This window comes from Larus michahellis, chromosome 8 (genome assembly GCF_964199755.1).
Source record: "Larus michahellis chromosome 8, bLarMic1.1, whole genome shotgun sequence".
NCBI classification, from domain to species: domain Eukaryota; kingdom Metazoa; phylum Chordata; class Aves; order Charadriiformes; family Laridae; genus Larus; species Larus michahellis.
Window position 1 is genome coordinate 46,099,589 of NC_133903.1, and position 24,737 is coordinate 46,124,325.

At 48.0% G+C, this 24,737-nt stretch overlaps 1 protein-coding gene across 8 annotated transcripts in view; it reads left to right on the top strand.

Annotated features, from left to right (window-relative positions):
* RNF220 (ring finger protein 220) overlaps positions 1-24,737 on the top strand; it is a 232,497-nt gene that overhangs the window by 167,635 nt on the left and 40,125 nt on the right. For 4 of the 8 annotated variants that reach the window (XM_074597164.1, XM_074597165.1, XM_074597162.1 and 1 more), the window contains 4 exons: positions 3,467-3,562; positions 8,097-8,139; positions 16,305-16,426; positions 17,441-17,573. In XM_074597164.1, coding sequence (XP_074453265.1) covers positions 3,467-3,562; positions 8,097-8,139; positions 16,305-16,426; positions 17,441-17,573 — 394 coding nt within the window. Of the gene's footprint in view, positions 1-3,466; positions 3,563-7,750; positions 7,964-8,096; positions 8,140-16,304; positions 16,427-17,440; positions 17,574-24,737 lie in introns of those variants that run through there. The other 4 variants (XM_074597168.1, XM_074597167.1, XM_074597166.1 and 1 more) reach the window with 2 other exon arrangements.

Sequence of the window (24,737 nt, forward strand, 5' to 3'; positions counted from 1 at the left end):
TGGACAAGATTGATGGCCTCGTTGCCATTAAGAAAAAAATTAGCCGGTGGCGGCTATCATATTAAAGGGTGAAGAAGCCGTGAATTATTTTCTTAAAGATCTTATCACTTACAATGATAATTTTACCTTCCAAAAGGCCACTTTTAATGAGGCAAGCCAGGCAAAAAGTCATGATTTAATGCCAGATTTTTTTTTCCAAACACATTTTACTGCTTTTTTGTCCATGTTTAAAAAGCGCCGGTGACCTTTTTTTATTTAGCTTGCCCCAGGTGTAATGCTCAGGCTGATCCTCGCAGGGTTTATAACCTCCGCAGAGAGTGCCTTTACCCAATGGAGAGATGATTTAAAGGGGAGGGAGAAATATGGGGCTGCACGGCCACTCGCACAAGGCCCTTGCTCCGTCTCTGATGCTGGGAGCCATCAGGGGAGGGGGGACTAGGGAAGGAGGAGGGTGCTCTCACCCTGATAGCCCAGCCCTGACGGGGAGCTGGGCTGAACTGGCAACCAGTTGGGGATGAGCTGGCTGGTGGCCTTTCCCCAGGGGGACAAGGGACATCTCAGCATCAAGGCTGGTCCCCACCATGCCGAAGTGGCTGGTCCCCGAGGTAGGGAGCATCTCTGCACGGCCGTATGGCGTGCCTGTCTGCACACACAGCAGCCAGCAGCGAGTTTTTGGGGTGGGAAACCAGAATTTGGGTCTGCCCTACAGCGTGGGCGTGCATGAGGGCTGGGAGGACACATGTAAAGCTGCTTTTTCCCTCCACAGTCGTCCTCCCAGATGCCAGTTGAGAGAAGGATGGGGATCGTATCACTGCCCCTTCCCTGCTTGCTTCCCTGGGTGGCAGTGAGCGGGGTGGGTGCAGGGGGCTGCAAATCCTCAGCTTGGCACGCCGTGGCCAGGCATCCTGGCTGCTTAGCTATTGGAAAAGAGCCTTAACATGGCAATTTGGGATAAAAGAGGCCAAAATCAGGATGGCAGAGAGGGTGGCCTAATGCGAAAATGAAAGGCACCCTGATGGTGAGCGCCTTTCCTGTTCCCTTCGCCCCTGAGCCTGCATCCCTGCCGGCCCCCGTGGCTGCCTGAAAGGCAAAGTGTGGCACAGCGCAGGGAAATGAGAAAAACAAATGAAGTCAAGTTTCCTAAGAGTGAAGGGGAAGTGTGACTTGGCATCTCTAACGCTGTGTTTAACATGCCGGCGAGGTATTTAGAATTGAAGTGCTTGCACACAATTTAAAAATAGACAGTTTATTAATCTAAACTGCAAGTGTATGTAGAAGAGGCCTCGAGATTGACATCTTTGGGATTAGTTTAGCCCTGCGTTTTTCCAGAGGTCATCGCCATGGTGCTCAGGAGGTTTGTGGAATAAATGGGGCCGGCGTTCTTCCCAGGACCACACGCTAAAAACTAATACATAACGTTTAATTTACTGTCTCCATAGCTAGCCCAACCATTTTTCACATAATAATATTGGATTAGAGCTACCAGAAGCTGAGGGGGGAGTTGGAGGCGGGGAGGGTTTTTCTGTCTGTCGCCGAGGAATGGGGAGATGGGTATTTTTTCCCCTTCTCTAGAATACATTGGAAGACAAAACGGATTTAACCCTGCCAGCTCCAGGGTGCTTGGCTTATTAGAGGAGGGAAAGGGCATTAGCACTGCTGCAAGCAGGGCTGCTATTCCGAGTCACACCTGAAGGCTTTGAGCCCCCATCCCTCTGTTTTGTAGGACATGTGTAAACCTGCTTCTTCAGAAATGGCCCTCTGTTTAGAAAATAAACTAAACAACAGCAGGAGCTTATCTTGCATGCCACTTCGCATGATTATGGGAGGGCTTCTCCAGAAGTAAATGAGCCACTCACCAAAACCGATTGCGGTTGGGTTTGGCCAACACGTGAGGCAGGAGATCCCCCCTGCTCTGCCCGTCTCTCTCCTGGGAAGCAGAGGCCGGTCTCCCGGCGCAGCCCTCGCTGCCTGTCCCCATCCCTGCGGGCTCCCACTGGCCCTCCCAGCCCCTGGCATCACCGTCGGGCTGAGCTGAGGAGCGTGCCAGCCCCGAGATGTGGCCAGCAGCACCCTCGGCATTGGCAGGATGGACCATGCCTGGGGAGATAACCAAGCACCCAGCAGATAATTCCCCCGTGACCCCTTTCAGGATGTCACATCTCTGCATGGCAGAGCCATGCGTCATGGCAAAGACCTGCAGCGCAGACAGGGATGCGGCTCTTGCCCTCATGGCAAGGCTGGCAGCTCATGCCCGTGGCATTGAACGTAGCATCCCAAATCCTCCTCCCCTGCCTCCATCCCGAGCCTGCCTTCCCTCCGTGCCCTCTATGCTTTTCTCTCCGGGATTGCTGTCTGAGCCCAGGGGATCGCATCCTGCTGACTGAACCGATTTGTATGCTGAGTCATTTTTCCACTCGCTCATATCTTTCCAAAAAATGCACATTTTTTTCACGTTTCATTTCAGCCCAGAGGCAAATGTTTCTGGAATACTTGCCTTTCTCCAAGGTATTATGCTTTTTAATAATGTTGTCACCACACTTGACCTGTCCAATTCAGATGATATCTACACTTCCCTTCGCAAACATACACATCTCCGAGCAGTCATTTATTGTCGAATCTTGCCAGCTGATTCTCAGAAACAAACATCTGGAGAGCTGCATTTCCAGTGTACATTTTTCACAATGTATCGGGCTATAGTTAGCCTAGTTTAGCTAAATTTTATTTTAAATTAGAATTTTAAATGGCATTTTTCCCTCAAACTCTTCCAATAATAAAGTTCACTTGCAACTCAGTGTACATTTTTTTTAGATGCCGTCAAACTCACGCAGTAATTTTCCCGCTAGAGTTCACTGTGTGTAGAATTTAGACTTACCTACTATTGACTTGAAGTTTATCAGTGATTTCTTAGGTCTCAAATATCACTGATCTTTTTAACCTTCTAAAAGGGCCTTTTTTTTCTGTGCTACTTATTAAAATAAATAGCATCATTATGGAAGGAAGAGGCAGTTGCGCTGCAAAGGTGCTGAGAGCTTTAGTGCAGTTTACAAAGCTATTGAGAGATTTAGTGGCACTTAGAGGGGAAGACAAGCACACGTTAGCACCGCTCCACGTCAGCACGCCCTCGCCTTCCCGTCTCATTTGTGTGAATTTCTGGGGTGGTCCAGATTGTGGACCACAATGATGTGCTGCAGCATTTCCAGCGGGGACCGATTCTGCCCCCAGCCACCAGACGTGGGGACAAAATGATTGTCCCTTTGTTGCCGGAGGCATCTGCGCTTTGCTAGACCCGGCAGCCCGGTCCCCTCGTGGAGCTGGGTCCCACGGGAAGCGCAGAGACATGTCCCCACAGCCCGACAGTCCATCCCAGTGCAGCCCCACAGACGCTCCCCGTGGCTTTGAGGACAGCGTAGCAAGGGGCAGAAAGCTCGGCGACGCTCACAGCATGAATTTCTCTTTTCTCTTGCAGTCAATTTTGTTGTCGGCCTCAATCAAGCGGGAAGGAGATTCTCCGACAGCATCACCCCACTCCTCAGACGACATCCATCACTCGGACAGATACCAGGTAAGGAGGTGGATGCCGTCGCTGGGCTCAGCCTTAGGCAGGGAGCCAGCTCGCCCCGTTGCCCGCAGCTCTCTGTGTGTGAGAGCACCGGCTCTCGGCTGTGCACCACTGCCCCAGCCCGCCCACCCACAGCGTGGGGACACGAGCAATGGGTCCCTCACACGGCCACGAAGGCGCGCTTTTGTCTGCAGAGTCCTTCCAGCTCTGACTTTAAACCGCAGCTGTGCAAAACTGCTTTAAATCTTTGTAGAGGTTTCTGTTGCATTATATTTATCGTCTCGGTCACTGCCATGGCTGTATTTGTCATTACTTACCCCGTGCCACCGGGAAACTTTCAGAGAACAGTTTTTTCTGTAAAACAGTGAATGATGTCAGCCTGCAGCAGGCCAAAATTCTCCATTTCATGGGTGTGCCGCTGCCCAGAAAACTGACTCATGGCTCCCACCCAATACAGAAATGGTTTGGGACCATCCACAGCCATGCCTCCATGTTTTATAAAACACCTTCTGCCCAGAGGAGCAGCAGGTCTTGGCTTGTGACGCAACGAGTAAAAGTTGAGGGAGGTGGAGCAAGAAAAGAAGAGAAAGGCAGCAGCACAAGTACAGCTTTGCTTGTTGTAAGTCTGTCTGTATTTTGGGGGCAGGCTGGCACACTTGACTCCGACTCAACGCGCATCTGTTGGGCGGCAAGCCTGCGCTCAGCCACTGGCTTCAAGTAAGCTCTGAAAGGCAGCGGATAAATTAATGGTGGTCTTCAGCACAGACCCAAGCGTGCCTCTGCCTGCTGCGCAGACAGGCTGGGTGGGCCATGGCTGTACCCGTCACCCTGTGTCCTGCGGTGCTCTGCAGCGATAGCCTGTGCCCAGGGTCAGGCGGACGGTCAGGTCTTCCTGCATCAGCCACTTGGCGTGTGCCAGGTCTGCGTTTGGATCTGCAGAGGGAGAGGCTGATGACCAGCGCTGGGGCTGTTTCCGAGCAGCCTCAATTAAAGTATGTGCTCCTGAAGACGGGTCCTATTAGCAGCAGATTTGGACGTTTGTTGCGCATTATTCTCTCCTCTGTCCTATTTATTGGTTATATTATCAAATATGGGCCAGATGCTCCTTTGTTTGCTACATATTCCCACGTAGCCTTCAGTTATAACTTGGTGTCACATCACAAGTCACTTTACCCTTGTGTGAATGATGAGACCTGGTGCAAAGTACGAGAAGCAAAACCCTGCAGAAGATACAGAAATGCCCGATTCAGGTAATCCCGCTCCCTTTCCTGCCTGTTTATTAAGGCTAATAAATAAATCATGTTCTTTTCAAAAGGGCATGGAAAAGACTCTTGCCGTGGCTCCCTTTGTTGGAAAACACCCCTCCCTTTCCTCTCCTCCAGACTTCAGTCTCTGTGAAATTGGTGGTCCCTTGCAGTCCTCTGTTCCTATAAATTTACATTATGTCATACTTGAGGACAAATATTCCATGTGCTGAGTCTAGCTAATCTCTAATGTGTTTTAAGTTTGTGAGTGTATTTTATGGAGGGTTGCAGCCCTTAATGCAAATGCGTAATGGGAGCTGTAAGTCTGCACTGCAGGGAGGAAAGACCTCTGGGGCCCGATTTTCATTTACGCTTGTGCTGGCTGCGTTACGCTGCTCTGGCAGCGTAAAGGGACCTCAGCGTGGGTGCCAGGGTTGTGTAAAGCCTCAGCGTATCCTTAATAAAACCACACCGCGAGTGCGAATTCAGTCTTCCTGGCTTACCAAGGGAAACGCTTAGGAAGCAGAGCAGAAGACTCTCATGGTGGTGACTTTAAGGACTGCAAAATTTAGCTTTTCATATGCAGAGGTGTGCTGGGATTATGAATGTCCCTTGTGTTGTCTGTGATCTAATCGTGAATATACAGTGTATTAGTAACAGGCTGGAACGTGAGTTATTGGCGTATAGGTTTTCAGAATTCCGGTGGCTTGGTTTTCTTGGTCTTCATGCTTATTTACCGTGGGGATATTTAGGGAAGAAGGAGATTTCTGAATAGGAACGCTGCAGGAATACAGGCTTGCACAGTGCTTGGGCTGCTTGCGTTGCTCCCCGCGCTAAGGGAGCGGCAGCGGAGGCAGCGGGGCAGCTCTGGGACGTGGGGAGGGGGAATCGCCTCGCCTTCCCTCTGCCAAGCCTGGTTGCTGGAGCTGGTACGTGGACTCTGATTGGACCAAGGTGGTGGCAGCTGGTGTAGCGCAGGACCTTGTGGTATGGGTCAGTGGTGGGTGCTCCTCTGAGATACAGCATGTCCTGTCAGCTGGGGCTTTTCCTGCGCTCCGAGTAAAAATAAAGCCATTTTAGTTGGATTTAGATACCACCCTTCCTCGAATCCCCAGCGGAAAAAGTCAACGGCAAATTATAAAGCTTTCACCATACTGCAAAGATAACATTTCAGGCTCAGAGAGAGACCACCTTGCGTGGGTCAGTTGAGCCCACAGAGCATTTGTGGCTGAATAGCAGGTAGAGTAAGTGAAAGGCACTACTCTGCCTTGGTGAGGCCACACCTGGAGTGCTGTGTCCAGTTGTGGGCTCCCAGGTTCAAGAGGGACAGGGAACTGCTGGAGAGGGTGCAGCAGAGAGCTACCAAGATGATTAGGGGACTGGAACACCTCTCTGATGAAGAAAGGCTGAGGGACTTGGGTCTCTTCAGTCTGGAAAAAAGATGGCTGAGGGGGGACCTTATCAACACTTATAAATACTTAAAGGGTGGGTGTCAGGAGGATGGAGCCAGGCTCTTTTCAGTGGTGCCCAGCGACAGGACAAGAGGTAATGGGCACAGACTTGAGCACAGGAAGTTCCACCTAAACGTGAGGAGGAACTTCTTTACTTTGAGGGTGACAGAGCACTGGAACAGGCTGCCCAGAGAGGTGGTGGAGTCTCCATCTCTGGAGACTTTCAAAACCCGCCTGGACGCGTTCCTGTGCAACCTGCTCTAGGTGACCCTGCTCTGGCAGGGGGGTTGGACTAGATGATCTCCAGAGGTCCCTTCCAACCCTATGATTCTATGATTCTATGATTCAAAACCTAAAGTCCTCGTCCAGGAAAGGCTCACCTCCCTCCACCAGAGCTCAGCGGTGAGCGTGCCCCCTGAAAGCCAGATTAATTAATTAGAAGGGTAAACCCAACCATCAGCAGCTTTGATTTGGCAAGCAAGCACGTGTATGAAACCACGGCTGCGCCTCAGCTGGCAGGCAGAGCTGGGAGGTGCAATGGGGTAAAACCAGCCATCACCTGGACTTGCCAGCCGCCCACCATCTTCTGACACAGCAAAACGCATTGGGGTGGTTTTTTTTTGTTTTTCCCTCTGAAGAAGGAGACGCAGGTTGTCGGTTGCCAGAGTGAAGACCCCAAAATGTGGGTTTTATCCCAAGAAACAGAGTTTGGGGGGGGTCGGCAGAGCAGGGAACAAATGGGCTTCGCGGGCGCAGGAGCCTGCGCTCTACCAGTTTCTACCCCCCAGCTCCATCCTGCCCTCAGGCTGGTCGGGTCCACTGGGGCCATCCCCTGCCACTGCTGTGGGGCAGGAAACCCAGGAGGAGCCAGGTGCCAGCATTCCCATGGGATGGGCGGGAAGGCCGGGGCTCCTCTTCCCAGGCCCAGGGGCTCCATGGCGGGGCTGGGCAGGGAGCCAGGTGGGGCCTCTGGACCCCCATTGGCCATGCACCTCTGGGTCTCGTGACCCCTCAGGCCCTGATTGGCCAGGTGCCCTTGGGCCTCAAAGGCCCCTCAGTCCCTAATTGGGCGAGAAAAGTTGAGGAGCGGTCACTCCTGGTTCCTGATTGGTCAGCAGCTCTCGGTTACCATTGGGTCCAGGGCCCCTGATTGGCTACTGCTGTTTGGCCTAAAGGGCACCCAATCCCTACTGGACAAGGAAACCCAGCTTCCAGTTGCTCCTGGGTCCTGATTGGCCGCCTGCCCCTGGGTGCCAGTTGCCCCTGGGCCCTGATTGGCCACATGCGTTTGGGTTTCAGTGGCTCCTGATTTCTGATTGGCCAGGCTCTCTCGGGTGCCAGTTACCCCTGATCCCTGATTGGTCAGATGCCCCGAAGTTCCAGCCGCCCCTGGGCCCTGATTGGCCGGGGCTCGCCGGGCCCTGCTGCCGCCTGTCGGTTGCCATGGGAACTTCTTCCACTCGCGCCTCTCGCCGCCGGTTTCCTGGTGAACTTTCACCCGCTCGGCGGGCGGGTCACATGACCGGGGCCAACATGGCGGCGGCCGCTGGGGGCTGATCGGCGGCGCCTGCCGGGCCGCGCCGTATCCGCCCGCATCCCGGGCCGCTGGGGGGGGGTCCGCCCCGGGGCCCGCGGCCCCGCTGCCCCACCGGCCGCCCGCGGCTATGCAGAGCGGCAGGAGGGGGCCCGGCGGCGGGGGCCGGGAAGAGGTGTGTGCGCGGGGCGAGGAAGGGGGGGGGCCGGGCCTTGTTTACCGGGCGGGGTGAGGGGGAGAGGGGCGAGTTGTTTACATCCGTCGCCTGCGGGCCCTGACGCTTCTCCGCTCTTGTCTCCCCTCTGCAGACCTTCCTGCGGGTGCGAGCGAACCGGCAGACCCGGCTGAACGGTGAGTGTGGTCCCGCGCGGTGCTCCGGGCCGCCCCCGCCCCGCCGGGCCTCTCCCCCGGCCCGGAAAACTTTCCAGAGTTGTGTGGGGGAAAAAAAAAAAACAAAAAAAACCTCAAAACCCCCTCCGAGCGCAGGGCCGGGAGCTGCGACCCGCCTCGACGTGCGGCTGGTGGGGCGCAGGCTGTGTTGGGGTGAAACCCCTTCGCGTTGGTTCCGGGCTCCCTGCGGGAAGCGGTTCTCCCCGCTGGCATCCCACCAGCCAGGTTATCTGCAGGCCCTGAACCTTGTGTTTTAAACGAGGGGGCCGGGCTGCTGTGTTTCCACGGCTCACATGGCAGAATCTTGCAGTAAACTTTTTAAACCAGCAGTCTTGAGCGTCTGTGCATCTGACGTCATGTTTTGGTGGTTTGTTGTTTGTTGTTGGGTTTTTTTTCTCTCTCAGACCCCCAGGTGCTGGTGTGTTGCTTTTATTTTTGGGTGTTCCTAACAAGAGCTAAACAAGTATTTCTAGTGAAAAGTGTCTCAGTGTTTGAAAAACAAATCAGAGGTCACTTTATTTTAGAGAGAAAGTCCCATCGCTGTCTTTGTAAATCAGAAAATAAGCTGAAAGTATACTTTTTTTTATTTAGGTTGAGCTGAAGAAGTTGAAACTCTATTCACAACGTTGAGAGAAGTCAGAATTTACCATTTAAATAGTAACAATATTCTGTCATCTGATTTTGTATTGCTGCTAGCTGGTCTAATATGTGCCATTTAGTCAAAATTTGGTTGTTTGGGCTATTGGGAGGCTTGTTAATTTTGAGCTTCCTGCTGTGATAGTTTGAGATAACACCAGTGACGTTGTGTTGGTGCGGTTTGTTTAGAAGATAGAGATAATTTAACAAAACAGCAAAAGGCTTTAGAGTGTATTGATACCAAAATACTTTGCTTGAATTTGAAATGCCACATGTTTAGCATAGTCTTAAGCAAATAAAAGTGAGTATTACTAAGTTATGGATCCAGTAACTCTAAGTTATACGTAACTGAATTTGGAGCTCGCTTGGAGGTTTTTAAATATCAACCCTGAGGGCTAAAAAAACCTGTGAACTTTTGAAAGTCTGTTAAGTCATACAACAAAGAGATGAGTCGCCTTGCATCAGTTACAGGTAACTGCTGGCAGGTGTGCTCACATCTGCGCTGCGAGATGAGTGCAGTGAGCCGCCAGCGTTGGCGCGTGGACCCTTTTCCTGACACAGAGACTTCAGATGGCTGAAATGCACTCAGGTATTGCTCTGCAGTCACTTCGTTTGTGTGACAGAGGTCTCTGGAGTCAGTGATGTCAAACTGTTCCTTTATCATTTTTGGATAGCTGGGGCGAAGTTCCCACCTTCCACCTTTTTTCAGGCCAACAATGTGCAGTTACCTTATTTTAAATTAAATAAAAAAAAAAAAGTCTGAGCCAGGCTTGTGAGGTTCTTGGTGTTGTGGAGTCTTTCAGCATGAATGAAAGCTCTTGATGACAGCGTGCTCTGCTGAACTGGCTCAGTAGTGCTTTATGCTTTTGACTTCAGCCCAACGTAGGGCTGCAGCACAGTCTGTGTAGACTGCGATCTAGGAACTCCTCTTGGGCCCTGTTCTTGGGATGATTTTGTGAACCTGGGCTCATCATCTAAAGGAGGCTGCTAGTTTTGTACAGCATATTTGCATTGGTTTTGCCGAACCTTTTATTCTTTCTGTACGCACTTTTTGGGGTACGGTGAGCAGAACAGCCATATTCCCGGTGAGGGGATTTGGTTAATTCATATAATGCCCTTATAACACTGGTATTTCCTGTCCGTTGTGTTGTACACCCTAACAGTCCTATGTCCAGGTGTTAGGGAGCTGGATGCAGAAATATTAGCTGAAGTGCTTTGGGTCACAGAGAAGGTCAAACTAGATCAGAACTGGTTCCTCTCAACCTTAGCTTTTTATGAATCTGATTACTATTGTTCCCAGAACATACCTGTAGCGGTGCCTCGTTCAGTCCTGCGCTGTTAGATTAGCGTCCTGCCAGGCAGTTGGGTAGGTTGTACTGCTCCTTCCTACGCACGTGACTTTATATTTGTGACCACTGCACTCAGCCTGCTTTCTTGATTCCTCCTCCGCATTTGTTTGCACTAAAATAACTTTGTGGTATTCATAAGCTTTGCCACGTTATTGTTAAATAGTTATTTAAGCAGTGTTGCTCCAGATGGAGAACACTTGAGTGCTTTGTGGAAAAAAAAAAAAAATGCTTATTTGTCTATATCTTGTGTTTTAATGAGCTTCTAATCAATCACACAATTTTATAGCTTGCTCTCTGAGAATGGTTTCAGTATTACCGTTAGTTTACATTGACAAAAGTTATGTAGGACTTGTCCAAAGTTCTCTGGCTTTTTGTTTCATATTCTTATTGACACACTGAAGGAACTTAGGATATAGAAAATGCAGTCTACTTGTGAAAGAAAAATCTATTTCCTTTGTTTTTATTACGTTTTAAGTGTACTTTTGAATATTGTTGTAACCAGTTTATCTTGCTATCTCTGTCAAGCTTCTTACCAGCTGAGTTCCAGAATCACTTCTGGAAACTCCTCCCATAGAAAGGGGCCCCACGGTGTTTGCTCTTCTCCCACATCGTCCTTGACTCAAATCTCAGCTGCCAAGGCTTTTTGTGCCCGAGTCCTGTCAGATCTCCTCGATGTGTTCCGTCCTGTTGTGGTCACTTGGGAAAGTGCAACAAGAGCTAAGGAAGGAGAAGGCAGAGAGGGAGATGTCTTCTGTGAGCTGCTCTTGGCCTGGCTGCAACATGACTAGGTCCTGGTAGTTACATGGTTCACAGGTACCTGACGGTCCAGAATTTTAATTCTGTAAGTCAAACCTTTGACTTAAATTGAACTGTAAGTAAGGTGAATACATTTGCAAGCTCTGGAGCGGGAGATTAATGTTCTGTCTGTTAGACTCTCGGTTGAGTGTTTGTATCTGAACTTCCCTGTCAGCCTCAGTGAGTTAATCCCACACCTCTCACCTGTGCTAAACTCACTTTGCAGAGGCTGTGTCCTTGTGAACCCAGGAGTATGAGGTGCTGATTCCTGACGAACCCATGTGATAAAGAAGGCATTTCTTTCATTCGCCTTATTTCCAGTGTTGCCAAACTGGAAACTTTAAGCCACCCTGTAAATTGATGCTTATGGGGTTTAGCAGTGCGGAGCAGGTTAGGTAGTCATTCAAAATTAGAGGCACAAAGCTATGGGTTAGTGTATCAGAACATGGTTCAGCAGGTTAAGTAGGTGCCAACCTCGGAGAATAGTGTCAGATTGAAGGTTGCTGAAAATCAGCTGTGTGGAAGTTCGGCCATGTAAATGTGAAAGCCCCACTGAGACCCTTCTGCGAATTTGGCCCTTAATGTTCTCTCTCTGGCAGATGAGCAGCAAATTGTACATAAGGTCTGAAACAGATTCATTCTTGACCATCTGTTTTCTTGCTTTAGCTTGTTCTCGAGATGGCTTTTTGTGCTCTGCTGTTGCTGCCTTTGTTTCCTTGGATCAGATGGTCTCAGATAAGTTGATCAGCCACAGAAGCTTTTTGTGATAGGTCTAACAAAGTATAACCGCTCCTCAAGGCTCCTCTCATAGATTTGCAGAGAGTGGGTGCTTGAATATCTTTGATTCAAATTTAGGGGTATTCGCAAAGTTGGCATTCTCAGTAGCGTTGTAAAATAGGTCCTTACAAAGCTCCTTTTGCACCTGCCTGAGAAGCCGATTCCTGTATCGGTGGCAACCATAAGCCTGCTTCTCCGGGCAGACCTCTGTGGAGGTGGTCACCGTGCAGTTTGTTGTTGAACCACCACCAGCATGTTGTGTGCTTTTGTAGCCGATGGGTGGGGGAGGAATAAAGCTAGATGATTTTCACTGGAAAAGAGACAAAAATGTTTCCACTTAATTTGATTGGCCTGCCATTGCAGGAGCTGCTAATGATGTCTGCATGGGGCTCAGGGGACCACTCAAACTGGTGGAGGGAATCATAAGAGATATTGCTAGTAACTTAATCATCTCCTTTGATGCTGTGGTAGAGGTTTGTATAGTGGCCACTGCTAGATGCTGTGTAAGAGCACTTCTGAGGTAATTAGTGCCTGGTCCTGACGGTGAATTTTTGCCTGGGGAGGGGAGTACCAGTGAAAACTAAAACCCATTAGCTTTTCTCTCAGGAAGTTTTGCTGGGCTAGAGAATAACGTGATATTTAAGCATTAACGAGGTTTAGCCTTGATGGGGAGAGCCTGTTGTGAGGAAAAAAAAAAAATCCTCTGTCTCTGCTGCCTTATGGGCAGAGGTGTCTGTGGACGGGGGTGGGCTGGCTCCTTTGGTTAACGGTTGGACTTGATGATCTTAAAAGTCTCTTCCAACCAAAACGATTGTATGATTCTTCTCTCTGCACCCGTGGGAAGGCAGGGGTCAGTCTACCCTCAGCAGTAGAGGCTTTGTCAAGTGCAGTTTGGCTCCTCCTCTAGTGCAAGCGGCTTCTTACCTTGCATAGTCCCTAAAGACCCTGTATTAGGAAGGGGAAGAGCAGCTCCCTTAGCCAGCACAGCTCCTAAGTGAAGTCAGAGACTGTAACTGAGCCCCTGGCCCTTGCAGAGGGTCCCAATTCTTGCTCACCTCCATGTGCTACTTTCTCTCATTCGTACACCGTGGTGACTTAAACTCCCTGGGTGCCCGACGGTTTAGTGTAACCTGAGGGAGAACGTACGCATGCAGCAGGAGCAGTGCGAAGGGTAATGTACATCTGTTAAACGTGAGGCCTCGAAGGTGCTGAAAGCCCTTGGATGGCCTAATAATAATTATTAATGCTAATAAAAATTAGTGAACTCCTCACCTCCTGGCAGAAGGCGGGAATAATAACTACGGAGTCTTTGTTCAGTCAGAGATAAGAATGGGTCAGCCTTGTGCAAAAACCTCCTGCCCTGAGCTCCGTCCTCTTCTTGCATCCAGCCCTCCGCTGGCTGCGTTTTTATCGTCCTGAATTACGAGAGGGAATGGCTCTTTTTTTATTATTATTATTTTTATTTTTCTTTTCCTCCCTCTCCCATGCTTCTGTGACAGGGGCGAGGGGGAGAGGGATTAGTGAGCTAATTAGAAATGATCGCATCTATCAACGCTAATTAGCAATCCTGTGGTCTCACTTGCGTGTTCTTTTGAGCTGCTCCCCTTCGGGACAGAGCCACAATCACCCCCTGCCTTTGGGGCCGCTCCGTCCCTTCTGCGCTGATTGGAAGTGATAGCCAGGCTGCGTGTCGTGTCGGGTAGGGACGATGCTGCTCGGGATGTGCTTTCCAGGCTGCGGCATTCCCTTTCGGTCCCTGCTGTCACCAGGGGCACCCTGGGCCTCCGTGGGCACAACGCTGCCGCTGCTAATGACCACAGAATGAAAATGGCAGGGGGATTTGTTTTCAACACCTCTTTCTTCCAGTGGCTTTTTCACTTGTGGCACTGAGACTTAAAAGGCTGCTTCTCGGCGGAGCTAAATGAGCCAAGAATAGGGGTTGTCTGCGGAGTCTCACGGGGAGCAGGAGCAGAGTGAAGTTCTTTCCCACCTCTGCACTAACATTTCAACAGGTGGTTGTTCTGGCAAAGTGGCCCCAAAGAATTTATCAGTGCAAAGACCTATAACAAGTTGTCTTTCTATTATCGCTGCTACAGAGCATGGACTGGACGATGGCAGTAAAAAAGTTAAAAATACTACTAAACTTGCCAGGCAGGCTGACTTAGCTGAATTGATTGGCCACAGGGAGTTCTACCAGAATAATTAAACTGCTCTTTCCCAATGTTTCTCTGTTTAAAACCAGAATGAGGTGAGAGAAAGAGGTGTCTACGATCAGGACAGAGGAGGCTTTGTTCCTGTGTTTTTCTCTGGTCCGATAGGGGTTTGCTGGAGAATGTCCAAGTCATGTCTGATTCCAGCCTCCTCCCCTGTTTTGTGCTGGCTCCGCAGACCTAGTGAGGCAAGGAAAGAGCATTCTAAACTTACGCAGAAGAGCCGTACTGGAGGGTATAGGTATTCACTAAACCAGAACTTCAGAAGTCTCATGTGCACTGAAGTACAAACCAGAAAGAGCATGGCTTAACTCTGACTACTTTGGTAACAGAGCTGGATGATGTTAAAGGGGGAGGAAGGATAGTGGTTTGGGGTTCAGAAAGGGGAGAGAACACAGATGACTTTTTGGGAGTTAGTGTTTTATTTAAAAGTGGAGCATAATTCATGTGGGCACAATGGAATTAGCAATAACACTTCATGATGTTTGCTTCTGCATTGCCTGGAAGTCAAGTAGTTTACCTTCTGGAGTAGAAGCTGACAGTATAGGTAAAATAAGAGATTTAAGCAGACAAAATAGAAGGAAAACTATTAAAATATCCCACTAGGAGTACTGAAGTACCTGAAGCGTGTGGAGAGGCAGGTGGGCTGTGGAGCTGCGTGGAGCAACACAGGGAGAGGGTTGTGGAGCTTCAGCAAATGAAGTTTAGATGACTGATGAAAGTGGTGTGCATTTCCTTGGCATTCTCTGTTGTTCAAAGTGCCAGGTCTCAAAAACAGTTTCGTTGTGGTTTGAAGTTGCTGTTTCTTATTCTAGGAATGTCACGTTTGCAGAAGCCTTTTCAGGATGCCAGGAGGAAGACTCATTTTGGAGGGAGTTTTCATACAAATCTGCCTCATGCAGTGAGGAAAAGCAATGTCCAGGGAATAATTTGAAGCCTTATTAATCCTGGGGCATCATGGAGTGTAGGGGATGGTGAATATTCCTAATTCTGGTCTGCGGCAAAGTATATCCTAACCCAGAGAGTCCTGAGTCCAGGGAAGCCAACAAGAAAGCCCTGAAAAAGTCCTTTCAGGTCTGTGTTGGTGTGTTCAGATGAAATTTTAAAGCATCCACATCACCAAGTGACTTATAAACTTTAGAATGCGATTGATAGAAACTTTCCTATACCCCGGTCCTTCTCTTCCTGGCATTCCAGCAGCTTTCTCTGACTTGTTGGCTGCAGGGAGCTGTTGATCGCACGGTATTTTGGGCATGAGGGCTTTCAGAGCACGCCACAGCGCTCACAATGTCAGTAACGATTTCTGGCTAACACAGCTTTTTGATGGTGTCATCTCTCATTATCACATGGGCTTTCCTTGGGCTTTTCCTTGTCTCTCATTCAGAATTTTGACCTTCCTTATTAATTAAACAGCAACTTTCCTGCAGCCAGTGATTGAGTTATTCAGTAATACCTGCCTAAAGCCATCGTAATAAAGGACAGAAGTTCTTTTTAATGCAAATAATTTGGTTCCAGATGTTTTGATCACATTAAACCATGGCTCAAATTAACCAGAGATTGGATTAAGCAACAGGCTACCTTGGCTGCTTTTTCTAATCATCGTGATTCCCAACATGTTTGTTTCCCAGAGTGTGCCCTCAAGAAGGCAGTGTAGCCCCAGTTTTCCTCCACACGAAAATAGTGAAATAAAAATAACAGAGGGCACCAGAAACTATGTAACGTAGGTGCTGCATTTTTCACAGCCAAGATCTTTCCTCCCTGTAAATGTTACCTGCTACTAAGATGTTTCTCTGGCTTGTTCGTGATGTTCTGCGAAGGAATTATTCAGGGAGAGGAGACTCTGTGGTCCTGGAAGTGATGGTTATATACCTTATCCAAGGCGTTTTGGGTGCTACGTTATCCTTCTATGGTCTAAGCAAGTTCCTGTATGGGGAATGGATGTGTTAATGGGTGAATCTTAGATTTAGAAGGCAAAATCCAGAACAGGATTCAGTGGCTTGATCACTCAACTTTGAAAACAATTTCTGGCTTCCAAGAGAAAGTATTTAACCATTTGACTAACTTACCTGGGGATGTGCAGCAGATATTCCCTCTTCTGGTTATGAAATCCCCAGTAGCTGCCTTGCTGAAATCGGGCTGTACTCAGCCACAGGTTACAACTTTAATCTGAGAACTGCTACGTAACAGTCTCTGTACTGTTTACGGAGACCAGAATAGGGAGTTGTAACGGGGTCTTCTGGTGTGAAATCTTACCATTTCTGACAAGGGTTTATTGCTTGGAGCTGAGCAAATAGAGAAGAGTGTGAAGCTACAAACTTGACATGTCTTCCTTTTTTCTTTCCCTGGTTTTTCCATGCAGCTCGGATTGGAAAAATGAAACGGAGGAAGCAAGACGAAGGGCAGGTATGTCCCCTCTGCAGCCGACCTCTGTCAGGATCCGAGGAGGAGATGAGTAGGCATGTGGAACAATGCCTTGCAAAGGTAGAGGCGCAGCAGGATCGCCAGCTGCCATTCCCTTCTCCCTACTCCCAGCTTTGTCTGCAGTTGACCTAACACGGGGCAAAAACTAACATTGCTGAGCTTGCAGGCAATGCTAACTGTGTCTCCCTAAGATCTGTAGTCACTTCTCTTTGTCTTGGAAGATGGATTCTTCTGGATTTTTCTCTTATGTTGCATTAGTAACTTTTTTACTCCATGCACCCTTTTGCTGTTATTGAAGTCTAAGTTGTAGACTGTAAAGGTAGAGCTGTTGAAGTTTATGAAGCCTTCTTTTATAGGACTTCATGCTTCCTATGTAGCACAGTAAGAAGAGTTCTTTCTGATATCTGCCTTTGACAACCTTCGAATTATTTTTTTGTTGGGTTCTTTTGTACCAGACTGGCATTCGTAAATGTTGCATGACCATCTTAGTCCAGGAAGTGCGTTTGAGCAGAACTGTTGTCTTGCTGTTCATCCCAAAGACGGCAAGGAAGAAGGAGGAACAAGCCCTAGGGGAGGGAGAGGGTTGTGTCATAGGGCTTTCTGTGCTTGTTTCTTGGGAAAAGCCCACAATAGAGATGATAACAAATTCATTCTTGTTGCCTCAAGAGGTGCATGGTCTAGGGAGAGGTATCTTTTGATCAGCGTGCCCCAAAAAATATGCTCTAGGAGAACATTCCTGCTGGGGGTCAAAGGAATCTGTGGTTTACGTGATAGGGGAATGCATGTTGAAATGCATGCCAGCATTGTTGTAGGAACCAGAGCTTAAATTTCTTGTGTAAAAGTGATGAACCTTGCAACTTGTTTTGATCTTCAGGTTGTCAAGTTCTGACAGCACCCATTTACTTCTAGATTTAGATCACTGGGAATGGGCGCGGGAGTAGCTGCTGCTGTCTGCTCTATACTTAGCTGTCCTGGGAACAGTCCAGCTTTTCTTCTCCATCCCACCCTGAGTTATTAACCCCAAAGAGCTATTTCATACATCTCAACGCTCTGCCCCTGCTTTACCCTGTGCAGAGAGAAGGTTCCTGCATGACTGAGGATGACTCTGTGGACATCGAGAACGAGAATGGCAACCGCTTTGAAGAGTATGAATGGTGCGGGCAGAAGAGGATACGGGCTACTACCCTCCTGGAGGGAGGATTTCGAGGTGCGCCAGTGTTTTGGGGGCCCTTGCAAATCATTCTGCTGTGGAAGCTGATCACTTTCTGTCTTTAAAGGGAGGGACCTAGAGATCCGCCTTTCACAAAGGGCAGGACCTTCAGCCTTTGCCAGAATGTAAAGTGATTTCAGCTTTCTGCCTCTCTTGAATGATCAGAGTCAAAATTTTGCAAATCTTGAACAAGAGCATGGCATTATTTCTCACTCAAGAAATGTGGCTGAAGAGGGAATGGGTGGAATGGGGAGATCATTTGGGGAAAATAGCTTTTTATATGTTACACATAGTAAGAAATACGTGGAAATATGTGAAGAGAGGGAAATAGAAATGAAATTGTAAAAATTCCCAGCCTGGAGTGACGAAAGCTGGTGTATCAGCCTCTGGTGATGTATTGAAGGTGACAGCTAAGTCGCTTTAGCACCTGCATAAAATATTAAAGGGCCGGTTGTGCATTTATCACTCCATCCCTTTTAAGGTTGATAAATGAGAATCCAGGAACCTGCTCTGCACCTCCAGCACTGCAAGCCCTTAGGGCTCCCAGACAAACACATTTTATTTTTCCTCCTTCTTTCGCTCCTTCCCCAGTGACGGGGAAATCAGTTACTGAGGAGAGAGTGAGTTATGGCAAAATTTGACCTCTTGTGAGCTTTATTGGTGAATGTAATTTTAGCTAGAAACCTGGCCCCTTTCTTACACTCAGCCCTTTGGCCTCGAAGAGGAGGATTTACTAAACTGTTCGTTGGCATGAACCTCTGGCACTAAGGAGAGTCTCTCGGAAGCAATCCACGTAGCGCATGCCTAATGAGAGGGGGAATGCTGGCTCCCTCCGTTCAATAAAGAGGATGGGATGTGATCTCTTCCTATATCAGCTTGGATTTTAATTTAAAAGATCTCAAGGGGAAAGGCTACTATGTAAGGGAGTTGGACTTAAAAGCCAGCCATGTGCTGGCACTCCTGATCTGCTCTTACCTTCTGCTGAAATTAAATTGTAGCTGGGTTGTAGCAGAGCAGATGATCAGGAGCACAGAGGTGAAGGAGCAGCTTCTTCAGGTTTTAAAGGCTACCTGGTAAAGTTCACACTGTCGCTTCCTGTGTCTGTAGCCTTATCTATCTTAACTTTTTTTGTGTCCGCACGGAGAGTGGAGTCTGTACGTGATTCCACGTAGAGGTCTGATGAGAACATGCAGGGCCTTAGACTATGTTTATGTAGCATAGTTACTACAGTCTGTAGCGGGGAAGCATGGGATGTCTGTGTGCCTCTGTTGTTGTCACTACTAGCCCTGATTAGAAAAAGCTACTCAGTTAATTTCTGCCCTTTTTTGTGCCTGGGTAGTATCTTCCTTCACCCCCAAACACCTGAGTTTGAGAAGAGCACGATCTTACACTTCCTCTGATGTGGACATTATGCTGTCTTCACCTGGTTAACATTCCTGGTTGTTTTTGAGTTAACTCACGGAGGTGTGATCTGAACCTTTCATCTTGCTTCAGTCATGTGGAGACCCTCTTTTAAATGAGCCTTCAGGTGGACAGAATGTATGTAATTGATGTAATTAGGCTGTGTAAATGCAAAGTACTTGCTCCTTGTTGCATTTTGTTCCATATTTTAATGAACTCTCAAATGCGTGCATTTGTGTTTCATAGATTAACTGCTTTCTTCCACCAGAGGTTAGACAGATTATAGCAACAGTCAGGGCTGTAACCTCTGCTAGATGGCTGCACACACATGGACAGGTACTTCTGTGTTTCATACTTACTTCTATGTTTCATATTTAGAAATAGCCTTGCTTCCATCAGGAAGTATGGGGTCCATCTCTTTTTCCTTTTTGAGACCTTTGTGACACCTTCAAGAGTGTTTAGTTCGTGAACAGATACAGCAAAGGATCAGAAGACTGGGAGAAGAGTAGAGCACAACTAGATGCGGTGCTAAAACCCTCAGTAACTAACTCTGATGGGAAGGCATTTGGATTAGACTCCTTCCCTTTGTGGTGCTGGATGAAAGGTGTCTGTAGATCAGCTCGCAAGCACAGGAACCTCCCTGTAGTGAGGTGCATCCTCTCTGTGCAGTGTTTGGTGGCAGAGCCACTGCTGAAGAAATGACTCCACCTGAGTGGCTGGTAGGTCCCCATCACGTGCGTTTCTCCCTGCCCTTCCTCCTCTGGAGTACACCTCTGCTGGCAGCTGGATTCAGCCGCTGCCATGCTCTTCTAGAGAGGTATCCTCTTCCCTAAACAGGGGAATTTCTTGCCACCAACTTTCTACCTAGTATTTTGGGATGACCAGGTAATATCTGCCAGTTATCTACCTACTCTGCACAAGAAGTTTCTGTAAAATGTGGGAAACAAAGCAAAGCTGGAGATCTCCCATAGCTGACTGATTTTTATTTCTCTTTAAGCAAGTTACACTTCTTTCATGCTCCCTTTTGTGATTCTTGTATTGTGTCTAGCTGCTGACATTCAGAGGTCTCCATCAGTCAGGCCTGCTTTGTGCACTCTCAGGTAACCTTAAGGTGACTGTCTTTTTCCTTTCTCTGCCAGTGTTGGCTCTTGCCTTGTTTTAGGGACAGAATTCTTAATTTACAGCCCCGAAGCACAGCATAACGTTTTGGAGATGCGTTCCAATGCTTAAAACTGCTTTGTCTGGAGTTGGCAAGGCCCTCGTTAACCCCCGTCACCCGAGGCTTTGTGTTTGGCTCTGTTCCCTTTGCTAAGAAGTGGCAGCGATGTGGAAATCAAAGGCCTTTTATAATGCCAGACAGCCTTTGCCAGGCTACAGGGATGTCACCAGTGTCTAAAGAGATGACATGGGGAAATACGTAAAACCGGAGGGGAAAATAGATGCCCATGTGTCTCATTAATTTTTGTTTTAATGGTGTGTTGCTATGAGGACATGTTACAGCTGGGCGAAGGGGGGGCAGGACGCTGTGGCCAGCGTGTATTGCATGAGTTGGTCAGACCATTGGGCGACATTACAGAAGTGACTTAAACTTAATACAGGTCCTGGCTGCTTCTTTTTATCATTTTTGGTTAATGGACAAAGTTCGTATCACTCTGAAGGTGAGGAAAACTCATTGTTAATTATATGAAAGATCCTGCCAGGTTCTCAGGTGGAGGAAGGCTGGGAGATCCTGGGCTTACTCTTCTTGAAAACAGAAAGGTCAGGGAAATGAACAACCCTGCTCAAGTCTTCTGGAGGGTGGTCTAGTGCTTGGGAGCAATCACAGGCTGAAACTCTCACTTTTATTGTTGCTAGGATGAAGCTGTCTTGCTTCCAAAGCGCTTGCAGGAAAGATTTGCTCCTCTCCCCTTTGAGACTGTCTTAGAAGGTGGAAATTTTTGTCCTCTGTGTTGGTGTTGCAGCTGCAAATCCCCGTTTGGGTCTAGTGTGGCAGAGCCAAAGCACACCTTCCTGCTCACCATGGCTTGGCATTCTTGAGAGGTGGCAGGTGGAAAGAACAGGAGATGGCAGCAAGTAGGAATATGTCATAACTGAGAAGTGCTGGGGCCAGTATGTTGTCTCTTAAGCTGTTGGGTTTGGTGAACACATTCAGGTCAGGAATTATTCAGTACTTCTGGCTGTCCTCCTGGCTTCTTAAAGCTTCATTTGCTATCACTTAATTTGCTTATCCAAAACTGGAGGAAATCAGGGTGTAAATGAAGATGATTGGCAATTACGTAGGATTTGAAATCACTTTGTTTCAGTAGAGGTCCTGCTTGAAGTAAGGGTTTGTAGCAGGAGGGTCCTTGCTTCGATTTGGGATGGGTGCAGAAGGTTACCAACATGAAATAGCAAGCGCTGTGTAAATCAGGCTTGTGCTTCAAAATGAAAAGCTATACAGATGTAATAAATATTTCCCTATCTCAGAATAGTGTCACAAGACTCAAATTTCTCTTGAAATACCTGAACATTCAGTAACCATCTATCCCCACGTCTCTGGATCATCCCTCTCTGAGGCTCTTTGTTACAGGGGATTATTTCATGCCATCTTTGTCTAATGACTTTCTGTGTTTAGGAAGCCAACAATGCTTTGCAAGTGAAAGCATCAAGTGTCTCTCTCTCTCTGATGGTCTTTTTTTTTTTTTTTTTAACGCTCAACATATTTGTAGCAATCCTTCTGTTCCCTCTCCAGAATGGATGCACGTTACCCTCACTGTTTACACTGTAAGGTTATCCCTTTAAAGAATTCCTGAGGGAAGTTCAAAAGGGTGTTTTTTTTTTTTCTTTGAAAGATTCAGTGTCTCTTTTTGTGTGTATGTCTCTTACTTGAAAGAAGGGAAAGGGAAGGGGGGGGGAGGAGTGGGGGAAAAAAAAAAGTGCTTTATCTGAAAAGAATCGCATCAGCTTCGCACTGATAGAAGCCGCTGTCATCTCTTAAACGGCTTAGCACAGTCAAAAGGCAAGAGGACTTAAAACAGTGTCTTACACAGGGATCGATGGGTGGAACACATAACTCGTAACTGCAAAAAAAAAAAAAAGGCAGCACGGGGGGAGAGATAACGGTAATGATTGCATTGAGGGAAGCTTGAGGGAGGCTTGTTCTTTGTAACGCAGCTTCAAAGGTGCCTGGACCGGTGCCTGAGCAAACCGTCCTGTGAAGTCGCTGCCTCTGTAGGTCTAGGGAAGGCGGGGGGGTGCTGCTCGCACCCTTCTGTTTCGTAGCAGATGGGACAAAGATTAGTAAATGCCAGGTTAGCCGGCTCCCTTCTGCTGCTTCGGATTTGAGGAGAGGGTTTTTGTCACTTGGTGTCTCCCCGGCCGTTCCGCGAAGGCGGCTCGTCCAGGAGAGGGGAAGGTGGCAAGTGTCGGATGGGGCGGTTGGGGAGATTGGGGTGGGGGGTGGGGGGGACGGGATGTCAGTTTATCGATCGCACCTCAGTCAGGAGAGCTGCAGGCACAGTGCTCTGAGCACGAGCGGCAGCGTGCTTAATGTGATTGAAAGGCAGTTAAAATGGCGGTGACCTTTTCAGGGGGAATTAGATTGCCTGCCAAGAGTGGTTAGAGGGAGTGATAACGCCAGCTTGAGGAAGCTGTCCAGTCTGCTTCAAAGGGAGAGAGACGGAGACAGGGAAAGCAAGCTAGCAGCAAGTACCATTTAAAGCACGAACCACGCAGTCTGATAGAACAGAGATTGCCGTCCTCTTCAGATATGAAAGAATTGAAGAATTCTAGCTAAGTTCTCTCCACCCGCCCCATCCTCCTCTTCTCCCCTCCGGCTCTCCCACCAAAAAGCCTTCCTCCGGGCACAGTAGCAGGCTCGTCACCACTGCCCTTCTGGGTTTCTTTTCCTTCAGCAGATCAGTTGCATCAAAAAATAACACAGACGAGAGAAAGACTTTGAAAATGCTAAGATGGTAAGCGGGGCGTTTTCAGGGAAGGATACTTTCTAAGAAAGATCAACATGACAAGGATCTGTCTGATAGATTGCGATGCTTTTGAAGAAGGAGAAACAAACAGGGATTACTTAACTCTGAAGTTTCTCTTCATTTCTCCATGCTGCCCTCCTCCCAGGCTAGCAAAGGGCTTGTGTCTGTTCGTTAATGTCTTATCAAGGGAAAAGAACAGCACGACTTAGTGTATGTGTAGAGGGGCTTGGTAAAGCCTTATAAGCTGTAACAAACTACAGTTACCCTTGGGTGTCCATTTGCATTGGTTCTCACGTCATGTACAATTAGGGCAGCTGCCTGTAAAGTGGAACTATATTAAAATGTCCAAAAGTTTCCAGCTGATGGCTGCAGTCCCGCTGTCAGCTTTCTATCTCTGCAGAATCAAAATGTGCTTCAGTTTGAGCAGCAAACGTTGCAGGCCAGCCTTTGTCCAGCATGGGTTCGTTGTCCAAGAAAGAGCACTGGGGCAATAGCTGTATGGTCTTCCAAATTGTTCTCCTTCTAAATGCATGCAGTGTTAGAAGCACGCTCTCAAGTGGGAGGTCCTGTCCTCAAAATCGAAGTAGTTGCTTTTCAATTCTCCTGCCTCAGCCAGCAGCAGGTGTTTGTGGGCACGAGGACTTTGCTTGTGTCCGGTGACTGCCTGGCAGAAAGCTCCAAATAGAGGAGGGAAAACTCGGTTGCGCTTCTCAGTGCAATTTCACAAACATCAAACTCTACAACAAAACTCTGCAGAATCTGTGTTTGACACATATGTGGAAACTGAAGTATGGAGAAACATCTTTTCTAATGTTATAAAGATAGTAGCAAAGCTGGTGATGTAACTTAAAAGTCTTGCTCTAGAATCTCAGCTAGTAGCCAGCTTGTGCCCTCTTTTTTAGAGAAAATATAACGAGGCATGCAGGAAAGCTTCAGGAGGCAAGGAGGCTCCATTTTTCCATGCCAGGAAGTCGAGACTGCATTTAAGGTAGTACTAGTAAGAGGGTAAAAACTGACCTACTGAAATTCAGCAAAAGAATTTGAGCTGAACAGTGAAAGTGTGACTTCTCCTAAGAGACTGTGTGGGAAATAGAAGATACCGCTGGCATATTTAGGCCTTTTGTAAGAATGGTCTAGTAACTAGAACAGTCGTCCCCATTTCTGTGTAGACGACTCAGAATTTTACCCTGGCAGGCTAAAGCAAACTTGAGCTTGCATGCAAGAGCAGTCTGTGGGAAGAGTATAGGGAATCTTTGCCATAATGAAATTCTTAATCTTCTTCCCATTTAGCAAGAGCTCAGTTCAGTGCCTTTCTCTGTCACGTTTCCAGTGTCGACGTCCCTTGTTGCTTAGTCTCTAAGGTGAATGCATTTGTACCTCTGAGCATCCTTCCCAGCCTCTCAGTCTTGCTATTTTAGCCTTCCTGCGTTTGGTTTGCTACCTTCTGCAGGTCACTTCTACCTGCTGCAAGCTTCCACGTGGGCGAGACACATAAATTTCATGTTTCTCAAGTGCTTATTCTGTGCCTTATCCCCCCTTTAGAGGGCTCCTGAGTCCCAGAGCACTTGTATGACTTACCTCGGCCCTTGTGTAAAATGGTGGTAATCCTGGTAATCCCTCTGCTGCTGGAGGACGGTACTTTGTACTGGTCTGATGGAGTATCCCAGCTGCTCCTTAATGTTTGCACCTCTCTCCTTTGAGAGCAAGTACTTGTCCGTAAGGTAATACTTGAGCTAAAAATGCTAACAGATCTGTGTACATAGTGTTATATACAATAGTCAGGTGGGCTGTACCT